Source organism: Lissotriton helveticus, chromosome 12 (assembly GCF_964261635.1).
Source record: "Lissotriton helveticus chromosome 12, aLisHel1.1, whole genome shotgun sequence".
In the NCBI taxonomy this organism is placed as follows: domain Eukaryota; kingdom Metazoa; phylum Chordata; class Amphibia; order Caudata; family Salamandridae; genus Lissotriton; species Lissotriton helveticus.
Genome location: NC_136073.1, coordinates 817,669,665 through 817,687,109, shown reverse-complemented (window position 1 = coordinate 817,687,109; position 17,445 = coordinate 817,669,665). Strand labels below are relative to the sequence as shown.

Genomic DNA, 17,445 nt, shown 5'->3' with positions numbered 1-17,445 from the left:
TACCTGAGACTACTTTATTCGGGCGGTCTCTCGCTACAATTAAAAGTGAAGCTAGTCTGGGCTTGCTGGAATTTAATGTTTCCTTGCTCTAGACTAGACTAGGAAGTGTTAAAAAATCGGTCGACATGTTTCTCGCTATGGTACATTGACTCGCGATTCATCAGGACCTCTGTGGTATAGTCTACAAACAATAATGATAATGCCTACATCAAATTTATGTGCTCATTACCGGTTGCGGGAATGTTGTACCTCTGTAGCACTGTTCCTTGCCTAATAGTCAAGATTTATATGCAACATCAATGCCCGGCGGGTCGTACATCTGGGATGATGCCTCTGTGTATAAGGCTCTAGTCTCCTGTGTCGTAGGCCAGTGTCCTACCCCTCTCTCCGCCGGGATTGTAGTGGGCTACTTCTCCTCACCGGATCGCAGGATCTGCTAAATGTCACATATATCTTCACTACTTGTATGTCACCAGGCATTCGGCCACCCGGTTGGGACCCCGATGATGAAGCATGACACCAACCAGGTTGGTGTGTGAGGGGTCTTTTAAACACCCAATGGGTCCCAACTCATGCCACAAACAGTGACAACAAGTACTCACAGGCACATAGTGAACAAAGAATAGTGTCAAGAATATCTGGGACAAAAATGTAATGAAGATAAGTTTCTATAGGTGAGCAAAGTTTTACTATAAATAACTCCACATATATGTACCTTGACGATATATAAATATATGGTCAAGGTGCATAGATGTGGAGTTAAGAATAGTAACTCTATACTTACCTATTTGCACATACCTTCTCGATCTTTGGCACCTCTATATTTATTCTGTCCACACAATATTTTTGTTTCCGATATTCTGTCAGTGATCCAGAGCTACAGGGATGGAATGGACGCTCTTTTTTACCACAACTGTTTAGCCACTATGAGTAATCAAACAGAAGGAGCTCAGGCAGATTCATCGCTGCCACTGGTGGCAGCCGGTGAGCACTGGAACACATTTTTGTGGATCAGGAGGTATTTTCACCATCAGAGATTGGTCCAGACCAAGAAAGAGACAAGAAGAAAGGGAAGAAAGACTGAGGAGATATGAAAACAGTAACAAAGGAGAAAGGAGGGATGAAAGAGAACTGCAAGAGTGAAACATACTTGAGTGTAGGGTGGTGGAAGACATAAGCATGAGGTAGAATCCAGTCTAGGCAATCGTGGCATTCGGCATCCCCGGCATCTGGCAGCGGGCTACAAGAACATAGTTTGCCGTCTGCACGTATTTACTTTTCAGGAACTAAGTGGCGGGTCTTATATAGCTATTCCACCAAACAGACGGTTCAGGTGAAAATGAACACAGTTAACACGTAAACAATAAACATTAGAGTGAAAAAACTAAATAAAGAAGAAGAAGAAGAAGCCTATATACACACATTGACGGATTTTCAAAATCAGTTATAATTTATTCTATAAATATTTTTCATAAAAAATTCAAAAAAGAATCATAGCGCTCAAAGAAGAGTTGGCAAATACAAAAGCAAACATTCCACATGCCAAACTAGTGGCTAACAGACAAACATTATCAATACAAAAAGGAACAACAAAAACAAAATGATGTGTCCTTAACCCCTTCGGTGCTCATGACGGAACGGTTCCATCATGAGCGTCGGTTGGCCTGTGCTCATGACGGAACCGTTCCGTAATGAGTCCATAGGTTCTTTAGAACCTTCAGCACTGCAGAGGAATTCGCGCAGCACTGAAGTGGTTAATGAATTATGGCCACACAAAGCGTCGACGGCGTTTCAACCGCATGGAAATTACGCGGTCATCTTCAGGACAGATCATTTTTGAGCGTACAATTCCTTGTTCTACAGCCGGCCAATCAAAAATGATTTAGCATGAAGGTCGAAATTCCACTCCAACAACTGCAGGTTTACAACCATCCAATGTTTAGGATCCAAATATATTCACTAAAAAACTTCAGTGGCAGGAACTCAATACTGCGCTTTTAATTGCTCGTGTCGGTCTGCTCCATAAATCAGCAGCCGAAGATACGGGCCGGAATCCGCACATCCGCACATTGATGAAAGAGGCCCTAAAACCCGACTGTGCCGGATGGAGAAGGCCTGCCCTTTCAACAAAATCGGTCAGCTCTCTAGTGACCACTTTCTCACATACCTTTGCCACACTAGGCAAAAGGGAAATCGGCTGGCAATTTATCGGACACATGGGGTCTAGTGAGGGCTTTTTTAATAGGGGGAGAATCATGGCCTGCTTCCAGGTCACCGGGACAAAAGCTTCAAGGAGGGACATAGTGGTAAGTCTATTGACTTCCGGATTAACAGTATCTTCTAGGGCAGCCAGAAGTCTGGCAGCACAGGGGTCCGAAGGGGATCCTGATTTCAAACCCTTTAAAATTTTGAGAGATCTGGGTAGATCAATGGGGGTAAAGGCCGCCAACGAATGTGAAGGAAGGGCTCCTGAGGCCCTTCCAACCATTGGAGTGCCTGAGTCCTTTGTGCAAGAACTAAAAGATGCCTGAACAATGTGAATTTTCTCCATGAAAAATTGGAGCGATCTTCACACCAAGAGACAGAGGATGGGATCATACCTGATTGAGCTTTAGGAGCCAGGAAACTTTGAACTATGGCAAACATTTCCTTTGAGTTATTCTTCGCTGCATCAATTCTGGTCCCATAGTAAAGGCTTTTGGCCTGCACTATAGCCGTATAGTAAATGTTTTGGTTTTTCCTCAGCATAAGTTTATCCCCGGGGTGATACTCCTTACACCAGGCTCTCTCCAGTTTCTTGCACTCCTGCTTCAATGTCCTTAGCGCAGGAGTGAACCAGGGATTAGAAGGAGAGTCTCTGGAGTGCCTCTGACGATTGGAGGGGGCTATAAGATCAACGGTGTTAGAGATCCAGTTTGCGAATCCAGAAAGCTTGCCTACAAGATTGCTGGCAGGAAGGGGTCTAGTGGCCTCCAAGGCCTGGTTGAATGAGAGCAGATCAATTTTAGCAAGACTGGCTCTCGCTGATAACAAGGCGAGACGTTGCCATCTAGCAGTTCCCAAGAAAAATATGTCTGAAAATGATCTGACCAGGGCACTGGAATGGGGGTTTCAACCGGGATAGAAAAAATAGAGCAGATGGGATCTAAGGTGTGGCCCCCTGAGTGTGTCGTGAGGCCAAGCCATTGTGTGAGCTGAGCAAGGGACAATGTGTCTTATGCGATCCTGTGCGATCATCCTGAGGAGGCCCTGACCAATTACAGACCGAAACATGTCGACCATTATAACAACAGTAGTCCCTGCTTACATAGATAAATCTTTGGACTTTGTCCCTTTTTATATAAAAAAAAAGTTGGACTCCAATGCAAGCAAGCAGTCTTTGGTTCTGCCAGGTCCATATTGTAAATACCTTTTAGGTGTATTGCACACATTAAATGTTCATGGGAACACCACCATTAAAGAATACAAAGACTGTATCAATCAGACTGTCCCAAAAAAGTTCATGTAATTAAGATTTTTGTGGTAATTACAGAATACATGTTGTGAATGAAATGCACTTTTTTCTGTATGTGGGTAATGTAATATACAAAGAAAAGGCTTATTGAATAGGCTTGCCCAACTTTAGTCAGATTCGTATGTCCAATAGTGATATTATTGTTGAACCAGTTTAGAATTTTGAATGATTACCAGTCTATAGGGAACTGATTTGTTTGTTTAATTGCCTAGCCCAGATTCCATTAGATTGCTGTTCTCAGGCTCCCTGCTACATATATTTCTCTAGGTATTGGCACCCTTGGATACCATTGCACAGGCCCCACTTTCCATGTTGGTAATCTACCACTGCACGTGTGATGGATGCACTGGGGTTACATAGGGTAGGAGATTCTGGGTGACTGAGACATAGGTTGGGTGGTTTCTCTCCAAAGACTCACTGTGCAGCTGCCCACTGCACCCTGCGTGCAACCCTACAGAGCCGCTCTTATATATCACGAATACCCCATCATCGTGTGTGCGGAGTTGCTTGTCTGCGTAGATGTTTAGTCGCGGCCACAGCACCGCCTCCTCATTTTCTTGCGGTTCCTTGGTAAACAGCAGCACTGGGATGTTGTTTACTGCGCTGACTGCCGCCAACTAGGAGGATGTAAGACAAACAAGAAGGGCTGTGAAACCTTGAGGGACCTTGGCTTAAGCCCTTCACACTGCCCTGCACACTAAACAAGAGCTGTACAGAGGTGCTTGTGAAGGACCATCATGTATTGGCACAGGCACTGGGGTTAAGAATCTGCAGCAAAATAGATCCTGTCCAACATAGTTTTACCTTCATTGACGCATCGAAGGGATGTGAATGCCGACAGCGAAGAGGCTGTTAGCCAGCAGATGAGCTCCCTGGATTGCAGGGCACTGCCCAAGTCTTTATGTTAGCCCAAAGAAGGGTTGGGCAAGTCCAGGGACTGGTGAAAACCCCTTGTTAAAGCAAAGCAGTTATTTGACCAATTTTTCAATCCACTAAAGACAATATATGCAATTTTGGTACTTTTGAAATCACTTTTCCAATGGTAGGTAGAGTGTTAGAATGTTGTTATTTCACAAAGCTGTATTGTAAACAATGGGCCTGATTCCCAAAGGTAAACTGAAACCAAAAGCCTAAGTTTACGACATTCAGTATTCGCAAAGGTGAGTTACGAGTAGTATCTTTACGTCTGCATTCGGGCGGAATCTTCTTCCGCTCCGAGTGCGGAGATTACACTCTGGGTGTGGAGTGAAATCTCCACACTCAGGCGGATCTACACTCCAAGTGCCAAGATTCCGCCACGAGTGCGGACATAAAGATACTACTTGTAACTCACCTTTGTGAACACCAAGAGTCGTAAACTTAGACTTTTGGTCTAAGATTACCTTTGTGAATCGGGTCCAATAAATGAGACCACAGTGTCGAGGTATCATCTGTGGTGGATATTGTTATGTACCATTGATGTCCCAACAGTATTTTATTCCTTTAGGATAACCTGGGTACTCCCTATGTGCACTCTATTCTTCAAGATGAGTGACCACGAATAGTAAATGCTAACTCCATGAAGTTGTAAATGGATTTCAACTCACGGTAATCACACGTTATACTCTCAATGTCTGGTCAGATTCATGTCGCTTGAAGAGATTAGGGGCCTAATTTAGAGGCGCGCGGTACAGAACGAAACCCTAAAAAGTGTTTTACGCAGTGCTTAATTTGTGCCTGTGTTTTCCGGTGCTTGGCACCGGTACTTAATTGTAAACACTGGACCCTACTAATGAGAATCCACCACATGGTGGTGCTGTGTTTGTTATTTATAAACCCAGTTTATTAGTGGATCCTTTACTTGTTTAATTTATCTTTAAAAAATATATAAAACGTGGACTCAAACCTGAAGTTTAAAGTGGTATGTGGGTTGCACCAACTGCAGTTGCCCCATGAGGAATAAGTTGGTCCCTGGCCCTTAATTTTTTGCAAATTAAATACTGGTTGTACGATTCGCACACCTCTCCCCCTCCATGTTCTTGTTTTTAATGTCTTTCGCTTTGGCATCAAGGCGGCCCTCGGTCAGACCTCTGATTGCACTTTTGGTCCATGGGAAAATATGTAGATTTTCATAAAATTACATATTTATTTGAGGCTAAAAATAGAGGTGCAGGATAATTCAAATCACTAAACTTCCCCAGTTGTTCTACAAACCCTTTATTTGAATATTCAGTTCATTTCCTGATTTTCAAAGGGTATTCTGTGGCATATGCTTGGATAGTTCTGACCTGCTTTGCTCTACATTTTATGCATGCGCCCTGAACCTTGCACAACAGCTGAACGATTTGTATGTGGGACATCAGCTGTAAAGCGCATAGATACCACTGGATGTGCAGCCCATGCAGTGGCTTTTTTTTTCAAAAGTGGTGGGACCTACACATTCTGCTGGTCACACGCTTGATGGCATTTTTGCCAACAATACTGACGTCATGCTGATTAAAACGTCTCCTCTTCCGTGGACTGATCACATGGCGATACACTTTAACATCAAGTTTACACAGCCATCTCAGCCTGTCACAAATAAATTAGCTAGTATAAAAATTAGACGATGGAATAAAGTCTAAGGGTTGGAGTTGGAGCAGGCCCTAAACAGCTGTCCTCCCTTACAGGTCTCTGATAACAATGAGGTGGCCATCCAGTTTGATAACTGGATAGCTATGGCAGCAAATAAGGTGGTGCCCGAGAAAGTTATCAGATTAAGAAGGTCCCAGGCGACATCGCCTTGGTATGGTCCTGAGCTGAAAAGACTGAAAGCCATCTGTAGGAAATCGGATCGCTTATGGAGAACTGATTATAGTAGAGAGCATAATGCCGCTTATAATATAGCGCTGCAACAATATAAAGAGGCTATTATACCAGCAAAAACGACTTACTATACTGCAAAAATAGAGGCGGTCAAACACTCCTCTAAGGAGCTGTTTAAACCCATTCAGTTGCTATCTAAACCACAACAGAGATCTTTATTCAGTACAGACCACGCATTTTGCAAGAAAACTGTGAAATTTTTCCAAACGAAGGTACAATTGATCTATGACGACCTTCGGAACAATATGCAGGTAAATGAAAATGGCCTAAATATAATAATGAAGGATAAGACGTTGCACCGTCATTTTAACAGATTCAGCGCGCTTAAACCCAATGAAGTCAACAATATCCTGCTATCTACCAAATTGGTGTCCCCGAAGGATCCATGCCCACCGGCCGTTATGCACCTGGTTTCTGGGTCTATAAGTAAACACTTAACTCCCATCCTAAACCTAGTAACAGAATCAGGGTCAAGTGGAGTAGTGTGGCCCACTGGTTAGAGGCGGCAGGCCCGAGAGCAGAAGTTGGCCTGGGACCAGGGTTCAATTCCCAACGCGGCAGGGTCGTGGACCTTGGTCAGCGGACTCGAAAATTCTCGCTTCGGTGCTTACTCTAATCAGGGGTTCCACTCGGCAACTCTGGGCATTAGCTTGCCTAATCTCCACAACAGCCCCACCAATTCCGGGGATGCCTGGCTCCACCTTGGGGACTCCCACCAAGGGACCATCCCACAGGGAAAGCCAGGACGGGTTCCCCAGAGTTATACAGCGCCAAGAGACCTATGGATGGGTAGCAGTGCGCTTTACAAGCTCAAAAACATTTACATAACAACATTTACATTTATCTGTCGGCCTGTGAAAAAGCTTGCTTTAGAACAATTTTGAAAAAGCCAGCCCTTGATACCTTGGAGGTTAAGAACTATCTTGTGTCTGCCGATTGCAGCCAAAATTCTTGAAAGGTCGATATACCAGGAGCTGACTGCATATCTAGATGTTAACAATCAGCTGGACTCAAGTCAGCATGGTTTCCGGTTGTGTCATTCAACAGAGACTGTGCTTGTCATGGCAACAGAAGAGATTCGGAGACAGGTAGATGGGGAGAAGGGCCATCCTCATCCTCCCACCTATCAGCAGCATTTGACACCGTGAATCACACAGTGTTAGTGCAGTGGCTGAAGGCAGTGGGAATTGGGGACTCGGCTCTGTCCCTCCTCTCCTCATTTCTAGAGGCTAGGGAACAGACCACACATTGGGAAAATCTACAATCTGAATCCTTCCTTCTCCCGTGTGGCGTGCCGCAGGGATCGGCACTGTCGCCAACTCTGTTTAATATATACGTCACCCCACTTGCCAGTCTCATCAGACAGCATGGTTTCTCGTTTGTGTCATATGCGGATGACTCACAGATTGTAGTCTCTTTATCTGAACAGTCTGAGTCCACTACCGCCAGTTTCCATGCTTTTCTGACTCACATCATGAGCTAGATGAGTTGTAACTATCTTAAAATCAACACGGATAAGACGCGTTTCGTTGGTATGGCAGCTTGTTAAAAGGAACCACCTTCGTGGTACATGTAGGATTGTAACTTATGATCTGGTTATTTATTGTCTTATCCTAGAACCTTCCCTTGTAGTGGGCTACTTCACCTCACCGGATCTCAGGATCTGCTAAATGTGACATATATCTTCACTACTTGTACGTCACCAGTGACATACATCCCAGTAACAAAGGAGAAAGGAGGGATGAAAGAGAACTGCAAGAGTGAAACATACATTGAGTGTAGGGTGGTAGAAGATATAAGCATGAGGTAGAATCAAGACTAGGCAATCGCAGTATTCGGCATCACCGGCATCTGGCTATAAGAATATAGTTTGCCGAGTGCACGTATTTACTTTTCAGGAACTAAGTGGCGGGCCTTATATAGCAGTCTCTCTAGTTTTTCCTAAGGAGGAGAGGAGGTAGGGACAGTGTTTTTAGAGATGCCTCCTGAGGCAGCGGTTGCATTTTATAAGTTTTACTTCATTCATTTATTACTCAGTGGCGATTGGGTATCGACCGAGGACTTAGGGAATTAGACACTGGCACTTTAGTGGCATCTAATAACCATCCTCCATAGTGGATTGACACACGTCTTAGTGGAAGCATAAAACAATTTATTAGGGAAATCTAGTGGCCAATCCGTGTTTTCCATCTTCTATAGATATTGGTGCTACACTGACACTCAGTGGCCAGTTACAGCATGGCACTCGATAAAGTCCTAGAGGGGACAGGAACCAGTCATGCAGTGACACCTAGCGGCCAGTCCCAGTACGCCGCTTGCTGAGATCCTGAATGAAATTTACATAAACAGATGCAGCAAATATACACCATGGCAAGCAAGAGTCCGATATCGACTCAGGTGCTGCCGGGTACATATGTGGCACAGCGCTACTTGGTGACAATTCACAACATGGCATCAACTGAGATCTTTTGGAAGAAGGCGCTGGTGCAGCAGTGACCCCCACAGGCCAGTCACAATATTGAGAGGAGGAGGTAGGCACAGCTGAAGCGGTGACATGGGTAGCAAGCCCCTATATGGCATTGGCAAAGCCTAAAAGCGAACACAAAGATGAGAGGTGGAAAGCTTGCAAAAGACTCGGCCACTGGAAATCGACCTGGAAAGCATTACAGACTATCTTTTTTTCACCTACTATTGCACTTCAGAGAGAGACCAGCCATATGCAAATAAGCCTTGGTCCTGTTCCAATAGGATCGGTCCGGTCCAAACTATTGTCAGCTCCACCCTGAACGTGCAACCAGAGGCCGGTGCTGATCCTGTGGAGAACCAAAATACACCCCTGAAGCAGTCAACCTAAGTGCAGGGCCACAGGAATTATGCAACGAGGAAGATCAAATTATGCGTCAGAGTTTGACTAAATTATGTGGCAAGAAAATAATGTGGCGTAATGCAGCACGTATTGTGTTTAGATTTACTGATGGGCACAGATTCAACCCCGTTAGTACCAGTTTAAGACCAAATACAGCAAATAAACAACTGAAAAATGACGAGGCAACTGTTGCAAATGGCCTTCCATAGCACATGAATGCACAAAATGTTTAGTAACCCTTGATGCGGTTGAGCCAGGACCATTCTTTTTCGTAAAAATCTGCAGCTTATTTTAGCAGACAATGGATTGTGTAGCAAAGGCAGCAGATCAATAACTATGCGGAAAACTCATAATCTCATAATTCAAGGCACCTTGCCTATGTGGAAAGTCACAATTTTGCCCTGGTCGAATTACTGGGTGCAGGAAGTTCATGTTAGTATTGTAGTGACACCGAGAACCCATGGAGAGTAAGACCCTGGCTTAGTTCCTGGATGTTGTAGGCAGACACTGGTGCAACAGCGACGCCCAGTGGATAGTCACGGTATCACACTAGCTGTGGAGGTGGAGGGCGATCCCTATGTGACACCGATGCACGCACAGTCCAGCACGTTGACCGCGTGGGTTTCTAAGGACGCTGCCTCTTTAAATATTTAGCATAAGTACAAGCACGGGCTCCCGCAGTCAGGAAAGGAAATAACAAGCAAGCAGAGGAAAAACGCCGGTGGCCTCCGGCTTCCGCTCCCTAAAAACAATCAAGGGGGCGGGGGACGGGTTTTTCCCTGGCTCCCTCCAGCATGGCTATTTTAGGACAAGCCCGACCCTTCTGTGGGGAGGAAACGCAATTCAGGGGAGCGTGATGTCGTGACGCACGCGTGGGGCCTACTCTGAGCTCAGCACACCTTCCAAGTTTACTGCCCACCAAACCAGCCCTTAATCTGGTCTGACCATAGTCTTTCTCCAATGCTGGTCTACAGTCTCCCTCCCACTTTTGCCTGGCTGGTCATCGAAGGGGGTCCAGGGAATCTGTTCAATGCTCCCCCGCCACGTCTGACCCTCAGCAGAGTCCTTAAGATCTAGCTCCTCCAGGCCAGATGTTTGCTTTTTATTCTGGGGCATTCCGTCTTAAATAGCTAATGGAATCATTAAGACTACAAGTCCCAGAATGCAAAGTTAATACCTGGAATGGATGAGGTGCCCACGCGTGCACTTTGGAAACTTCAGAGCGGTGTTTCTATTGGTCACTTGGGACCACCGCTTCCCTTCTTCCTGCATGTCCACTGCCCCCCCCATTATCCCTTCCCCATGGTTCCCATCATGTCTGTTTGGGCCTGGGTGGTGAGCCTGGGACCCGCCGCTTCTCCTGACTGCTCACTAGGACCCGTCTCCACGACGGGCCTGGCCCAGGCTCAGCAGGAAGGGAGCCTTCCGGGACCGGCACCAAACACAGCCGCTCTGTCTGGGAGGCACAAAGGCGCAGTCCCTGCCAAGGCCCTGGCGCCCACCCGCGCATACCATCCGCTCCCAGAATGGCTGTCGCCAGCCCTCCGCCGCCCAGCTCTCTCCCTCCTTAATGGCTCTTGTTTCCTTCTCGCTGCTTCTTTCTCTCATCCTGCTCATTATGTTTCATTCTGTGCTCCTCTCTGTCTTGTTTTTGATTCACTTATTGTCTTTTAAAAAAAATATATTTCGCTCATCTACTTGCCCCACTGCCTAGTCCCACATCTTCGCTCTCTTTTTCATTCTTTGCCTTCAGTGTTTTTTGTTGTTGTTTGTTTTTACATGTTTGCTTCTATACCCCATGCCTCTTGTCTTCTTTCGTTTCACGCCCCCAATCTTCTTCTGTTACCTCCATTCTTTGGAATTAAATGTTTTTTATGTTTCTTTTCCATACCTGTTTCCCTCTTTCTCTCTCTCGTTATCTCTTTTTATATCAGTCTTTTTCTTTTCTCTCATCTACCTCTCGCCACTTCTCACTCATACCTTATGTGTCTGTCTACTATCACACCCGCCCCTCTGTCTTACTTGCGCCTCTTCTCTCTCCACCACCCACACTCCACCTCTCCACTCCTCCGTTTAGAGAGTATCTTAATGTAAGTGACAGTACCTGGGTTGGGCAAATTCTGCGGCAAAGGAACGCTTAGCGGCATGTTCTAGGGAATATTAGATGGATGTGTTCTGTGGCATAGTGTTGATGAGCACATATTCCAAAAGCACTCCTTTCCCCTGATTTGCTCACCTAGTACCATGTTAATTTTGAGGCCATCTTCTGTGTCCCAGTAACTGTAAAGAGCATATTCTGTTTCACAGTAAATATGAGTTGCATGTTCTAATGGAACCTGATTTGATGTCCAAATTTGTGTCACAATACTACATGGAATATTTTCTAGTTAATTAATTGAAAACGTTCAAAGTTTCCACTCGTGACCCAGGCCCAGTCGTGCCCTAATAAAATGAGAATACATTGAAATTTGGCATCAGGGATCATTCATTGATTTTGTGAGCTCTTTCCCCGCTCCCAGAAACTTCTTCGTCCAATCTCCTTTCGATCAGAACAATATTCATGACTGATTTAGAACAACTGTCCCAGTGAAAATGCCATTCTTGACTCGCCTTTCAGAGACAGTGATCTGTGTCCGGAAATGTCGCCATTTCCCAGTGTGCAATGCTTGTGTTACGCAATGTTGCTGAGCTTTTTCGATGTTCACTTCTATCTTTTGTTTTCCCAGACACAACGATCTCCAGAAATACCATAAACGATGGCTACTGGTGCAAGATTGCCTACTGGGAACACCGTGCCCGTGTTGGCTGCCTCTATGCTGTTCACGAGCCGTCCATCCAGATCTTCAGCGACCTGCCGAAGGGCAATGGCTTCTGCCTCGGCCATCTTGGTATTGGGGCTCGCAGCGATACGGTGCGCCGGACCCGGGGAAAAATTGGTCAGGGCCTGCTACTGAGTCAGGAGCAAGATGGCGTCTGGGCCTACAACCGCAGTGAACATCCCATCTTCGTCAACGCCCCCACGCTAACGTCAAGCAGCCAACGCAACCTGGCGGTGCACAAGGTGCTGCCCGGCTACTCCATGAAGGTCTTCGACGCCGATAGATCGCCCGCACATCGCAGCCCCTTCAGTGCAGGAGATGGGCCCTGTGACCCTGACAGCGCCCGCATCAGCTTTGCCAAAGGTTGGGGGCCGCGCTACTCCAGGCAGTTTATCACCTCCTGTCCCTGCTGGCTGGAGATCTTACTAAACAGACCTGGGTGAGGGAGAATCCACTGTAGAGGAGGCTACGCAAGAGTAATCTACTTACCTCCAAGACTCCATGGCTGGTACACCCACTCCAGAGCATGGATCTAACCATTCTATAAACAACTAGTTGGATAAACCCCTACGTCTCCATGACCTCTACAAAGCAAACACAAGCTATTACATTACAAGCTCTACAAATAGAACTGTAGTTATTCGTTCAGTTGTCAACTCTACAGCCGTTCCACTTCCATTTCTGCTAAGATGCCAGACGTGACATTACAATCTCTCGTTGAATCAAGTACCAGCCATTCCATCATCAATTCTCCAGATCACCTACTCGTCACACCATGGCACACTTTACAAAGCGGGCACCAGTTATTTAAATCGCAGCTCTACAAATTGTATCTTAGTTGCCCAGTCTACAAATGGTACCCTGGCCATTCCATTCCCTTATCTGGAAATCTGATACCTTTCATTCCATTGCCATATTCAGTCATTCCAACATTTACTTTGCAAGTTGCACTCTGGTGATTTCATCAACAAATCTATGAATCATAGATCATTACTCCATTGCCTGTCCTAGAAAATGGACCTCATTTGTACCTATTCCCACTCTGTAAATCACAACATAGGCGTTCTGTGGACTACGTTGCAAATCTGACCACAGTCGTTCATCGGCCCACCCTGCACATGGAATCCCCATCACTGCTTCACAACTTCTACAAGTCGAATGCCAAAAGTGTCTTGAATGCACTCTTCAATTGAACCACAGGCATTCTGTGGCCAACTCAGCAAATGGAATAACCAGTCGATGCATCGCCACCTCTACTTGCCAAACCCCCAAAATTTCATGACTTCACTCTGCAAATCGGACCATGGTAATAGGACCACTTTCTCTATAAGGCCAGGGTTTTCATTGGGATGAAAAAGGCAAAGGATCTCTAAAAGGGACGTGGCCAAATAAATGCAGCTATGAATCCATGGAAGGAGGCATGGCCTGTGTGATTAAATACATAGCATAATCATGTGAACTAAAATCCTGTGCTTCACACAGTGTGCCGGCTAACTAGCATTTGAGTGCCTCTCTGTGAGCTTTCTGCTATTGCGTCCAGACATATCACACAAAAGGGACATGTGCCTAAAACGAGCGAGGCCTATTGCCTTTGTCAATGTTTGCTAACTCTATCAGATGGATGAGTATCAACAAAGATCTTGCTGTCAGTAATTAAAATTGAAACTGTTTTAATTCTGAAACTGTGAATTAAGCATCTGCGGTAGGGGTAGTGGCCTTCAGAGGGTCGCAACCACTCATGCTGTCCACGCCAGTTTCCTCTGAGGCCTCCCTGTGAGACACTGACACTCTTTTGCCATGTCTTGATGAAATCCTTCATCTGCCTATTTCACGCCAGATCTCTTTCCTGCTTCACAACCTCTTGTCAATCTCTCCTCCATGTATGTCCTTGCATCCCCTTCACTCTACCATGCCCTACACACACAACTCACCCATTCACCTGTTTTTACATTCTGCATTTTCTTTCACTTTCGACCTGTCAATATTTCAGCAGCTTTGTTCCTCTTCACATTTTTCAAAATATAATCTCAATGACAATTGTCACATGGCACCATTTTTCTGTGTGCTCTGCAGTGATGTCAAAGGTTGGATGACCATGTATTCCGAACACATTTATTGCCCATTGACGGGCGCGGTGAGAACCTTGCTATGTCTTCAGCCTCAACTCTAGAGCTCTGAATCGTGGTCTGTTATAAACACCCACCCACTACCTTGACTCGCACAGGCACTTAAAGATTATCTTGTTCACCGTCAGCATAAACAAAGTCATATGCTGCATTAAAAAAAGCGACAGAAAATCAACATTCTGCAAAAAGCAAATACCCATATGGAAATAAATTAAGTAAAACATTTGAAACGTAAACAGGAGCTACCATGCCTGGTATGGATTGCCTTAATGGTTTTTACAGCAACCAAGATATTGATGTTGAGAAATCAGTCACTGTTTTTGCCCTGTAATGAACAGCAATATGTGCCCGAAAGGGACCCTTTCAAAGTCCGTTTTAAATTACTGTTGCCTCTGAGACCCAAAAGGACACATCCCACTTAAAACCCTATGGAAGTGTAACCCCAAAAATTCTATTATTTGCTCTCAAATAGGACCGCAGTCATTCCTTTACCCACTCTGGAAATTGTATCACACTTATTCAAGGGCACGCTTTACAAATCCGACACTGGTTTGATGTTTGCGGACTATGGAAATTGGACGCTTTACTTTCCCTGCACCACTTACAAGCCAGACACCAGCCAACGCCTTGTGTGCATCCCATTCTGGTAGTACCGCTGCTTCAGGCTGTTTCCCTCAAAGCCTGGGGGGCCATGGTCCATGACGTTTTGGAAGGAAGTGGAAAGTGCATGGATTGTATAGTACAGCCAACAATGGTGGGATAGGAATTTAAGTAACGTAAAGTTACTATTCTGGGAGATGTTCCTTTTTTAGAGTGGTAAATGCACAGTGGGCATTTTGGGAGTAAACTGCTTTCCCAGCAAAACAAAATGGAAGTCTGGAATAAGGTGTGGTGCCCAGTGTAAGCAACTGACGTATGCTCTCAATTTTGAGATTAAAATAGAAGTCACTGGAGCCAGAGAGATTTTTTTGAGTCCTAATCTGTCAATGAGAGAATAGTGATAGACCCGGAGAGACATCGAAAGTGGGAAAAATAGACTTCTGAAAGATTACAATTGTTTTGAGTCTCCAAATCTGAAGCCATAATTCATACAAATACAATCTAGGAAAATGTCATTGGCTCATAAGTTTAAGGTTATTTCTTCTCTTTTCCTGCATTTAAAAATGTTGATGCACCTCTGGCTCGGAAGGGGATAGAAGGGAGGCTTGCCAGGAGCTTTTGTGGCGCTCAGGTCACAAATGAAATGCAGGGCCGGTGTCTGGGTTGATTGCAATACTTTGTAGCAGTTAAGGATACCAGCCTTATCGAGAATATATCACAAAAACAGATTTATAGTGACATATTTAGCAGTGTCAGCAAGGGGCCCTGAAAATAGAAGAGCCCGGGGCAAATAACCTGAGCAGTGCCCCCTTTGTGAGGATCCTGGTAATGTCTGAATCTCAGGTTCTGGCGCCCTATTGAACGGCACCAATGTAAAACAGTCTTGGTTAAGATGTATTACTAATGATTACCATTAGGCGGCAGTAGTGCCACACATATCCTCATTAAGAAGGCTCAAAAACTGCTTTTCGTGTATTCTCACACCTGCGTTATCATCAGGGAATAAACTGGGCCACTGGAATTATGCGATTGTACAGCTGTGGCATTTTTCTCCTAGTTATCGAGTTGGCGCATTTGCCACATAATCCATAATTTGGTACATAATCTGCAGATTTTAACAAAAAAATTGTTTCAAGCTCAATTAGTTCAAAACTTACTAAAACACACTAACATGCTACTGTGCAGTGGGAGGCCATTCATAAGGGTTGAATGGTCACCTTTCTGGTGCTTATTGATATATTTGGGTGTTAAACTGGTTCTAATGAGGTGCAACCAATGCCCAGACAATGTTTACAAGCTCAGAAATGATAAACTAATGAAGTAATACTATCACACAATGTGCTGTATTACGCCACATAACTTGCCCTTTCTTGCTGCATAATTTACTCAACCCTGCCTCTTAATTTGGCCCAACTTTGCCGCATAATTCCAGTGGCCATGGATATAAGCAGAGCCATAGCTTTCGGCATCCAGTGGTCTTTTTGCGGGCATTAGTGTGCAACCTGCAGGACACACCTTCGAATTCAGCTGTAAATGACTACTATTGAGGTGTTTTATATTGAAGCCTCACAGGCAAATCAGTTTGTGGTGCGCATTGCATACATTGACTCCGGTCAATATCACCATCTTGACCAATCCGAGCTACGGAAACAACACTGCCATTATAACAATAAAAACTTTGCGGGAAAAAAAGTTCAGACAGGGATTTAAATAATTTGGTTAAGTGATCTGGCAAAAGCTAAGTTTTCGCCTTTATAGGAGGACATAACCATTGCTGTTATTAACCCCTTCGGGGCTGATGACGAGCTGAGCTCGTCATGAGCGTAACGTGCCGTGCGCTGATGACGAGCTGAGCTCGTCATGTAACGCGGTAATTTGAAAAACGCAGCGCACAGCGGGAAAACCGCTAGCGCGCATGCGGTTAAGAAATGGGCTGTTGCAAGAATCACAAGTGTGTTTAAAAGATTCCTTAAGTGCCTAAGAACTGGACCCTTTGGAAAACATCTTTTTGCCTTACCAAAGATAGTTTATAATATTGTTACATTGTATATCTATAATCATATTTTAATATATTTAGAGCACGAGACTCACATGCTAGTTGTTTATTACACAATGAATTTATTGTATGCGCCTGGGATTTCAAGCGCAAAGGCATTAGAGAGCATGTTTTAAATTTAAAGCTATTACTGAGTTTATATGTACTGAAATTTTATTTATGCGTATTTAAAGTATATTACTGGAAAGAAAAACTTGAGGGGAAGTGGCATGTTGGGGTTAAAAAAAGTGTGGAAAAAGTACGTACACGAGATTCTGGAAATAAAGTATGTGAGGAAGAATAGACTGAGTAAAAGAGGAACATGTGAAAGACACATGTCACAGTCAGTGAGAAAAAGGAGACATATCAGGATGACAGAGAAAGCTTGGTTGATCAAAGTGCACAGGACAGAAGGTGAGAGAGAGCTGGTGTAATGGAGTCATAGATAAAATTAGAAAGAAAGAGAGGAGTTAGATTGTGAGAGGGGAATGAGAGAGAGATTGAGTAGGCAGTGAGTATGGAATTCCTAGGTAGTTAAAGAGAAACACTGAGCCCAAATAGTCAGAGGAAGAAAGAGAGTAAGAGAGGTGCACAAGATTTGAGAAAAAGGGAGAGGTAGAACTAAAGAGAGACTAGGTGAC

General features: G+C 44.7%; 1 protein-coding gene across 1 annotated transcript in view; it reads left to right on the top strand.

Moving 5' to 3' along the window:
- The window catches only part of LOC144798619 (mothers against decapentaplegic homolog 6-like), a 47,674-nt gene extending 34,515 nt beyond the window's left edge, over window positions 1-13,159 (top strand). Inside the window, exon 4 of the mRNA XM_078669576.1 lies at window positions 11,951-13,159. Coding sequence (XP_078525702.1) covers window positions 11,951-12,486 — 536 coding nt within the window. The 3' untranslated portion in view covers window positions 12,487-13,159. The remainder of the gene's footprint in view (window positions 1-11,950) is intronic.
- The last annotated feature ends 4,286 nt before the right edge of the window (window positions 13,160-17,445 follow it).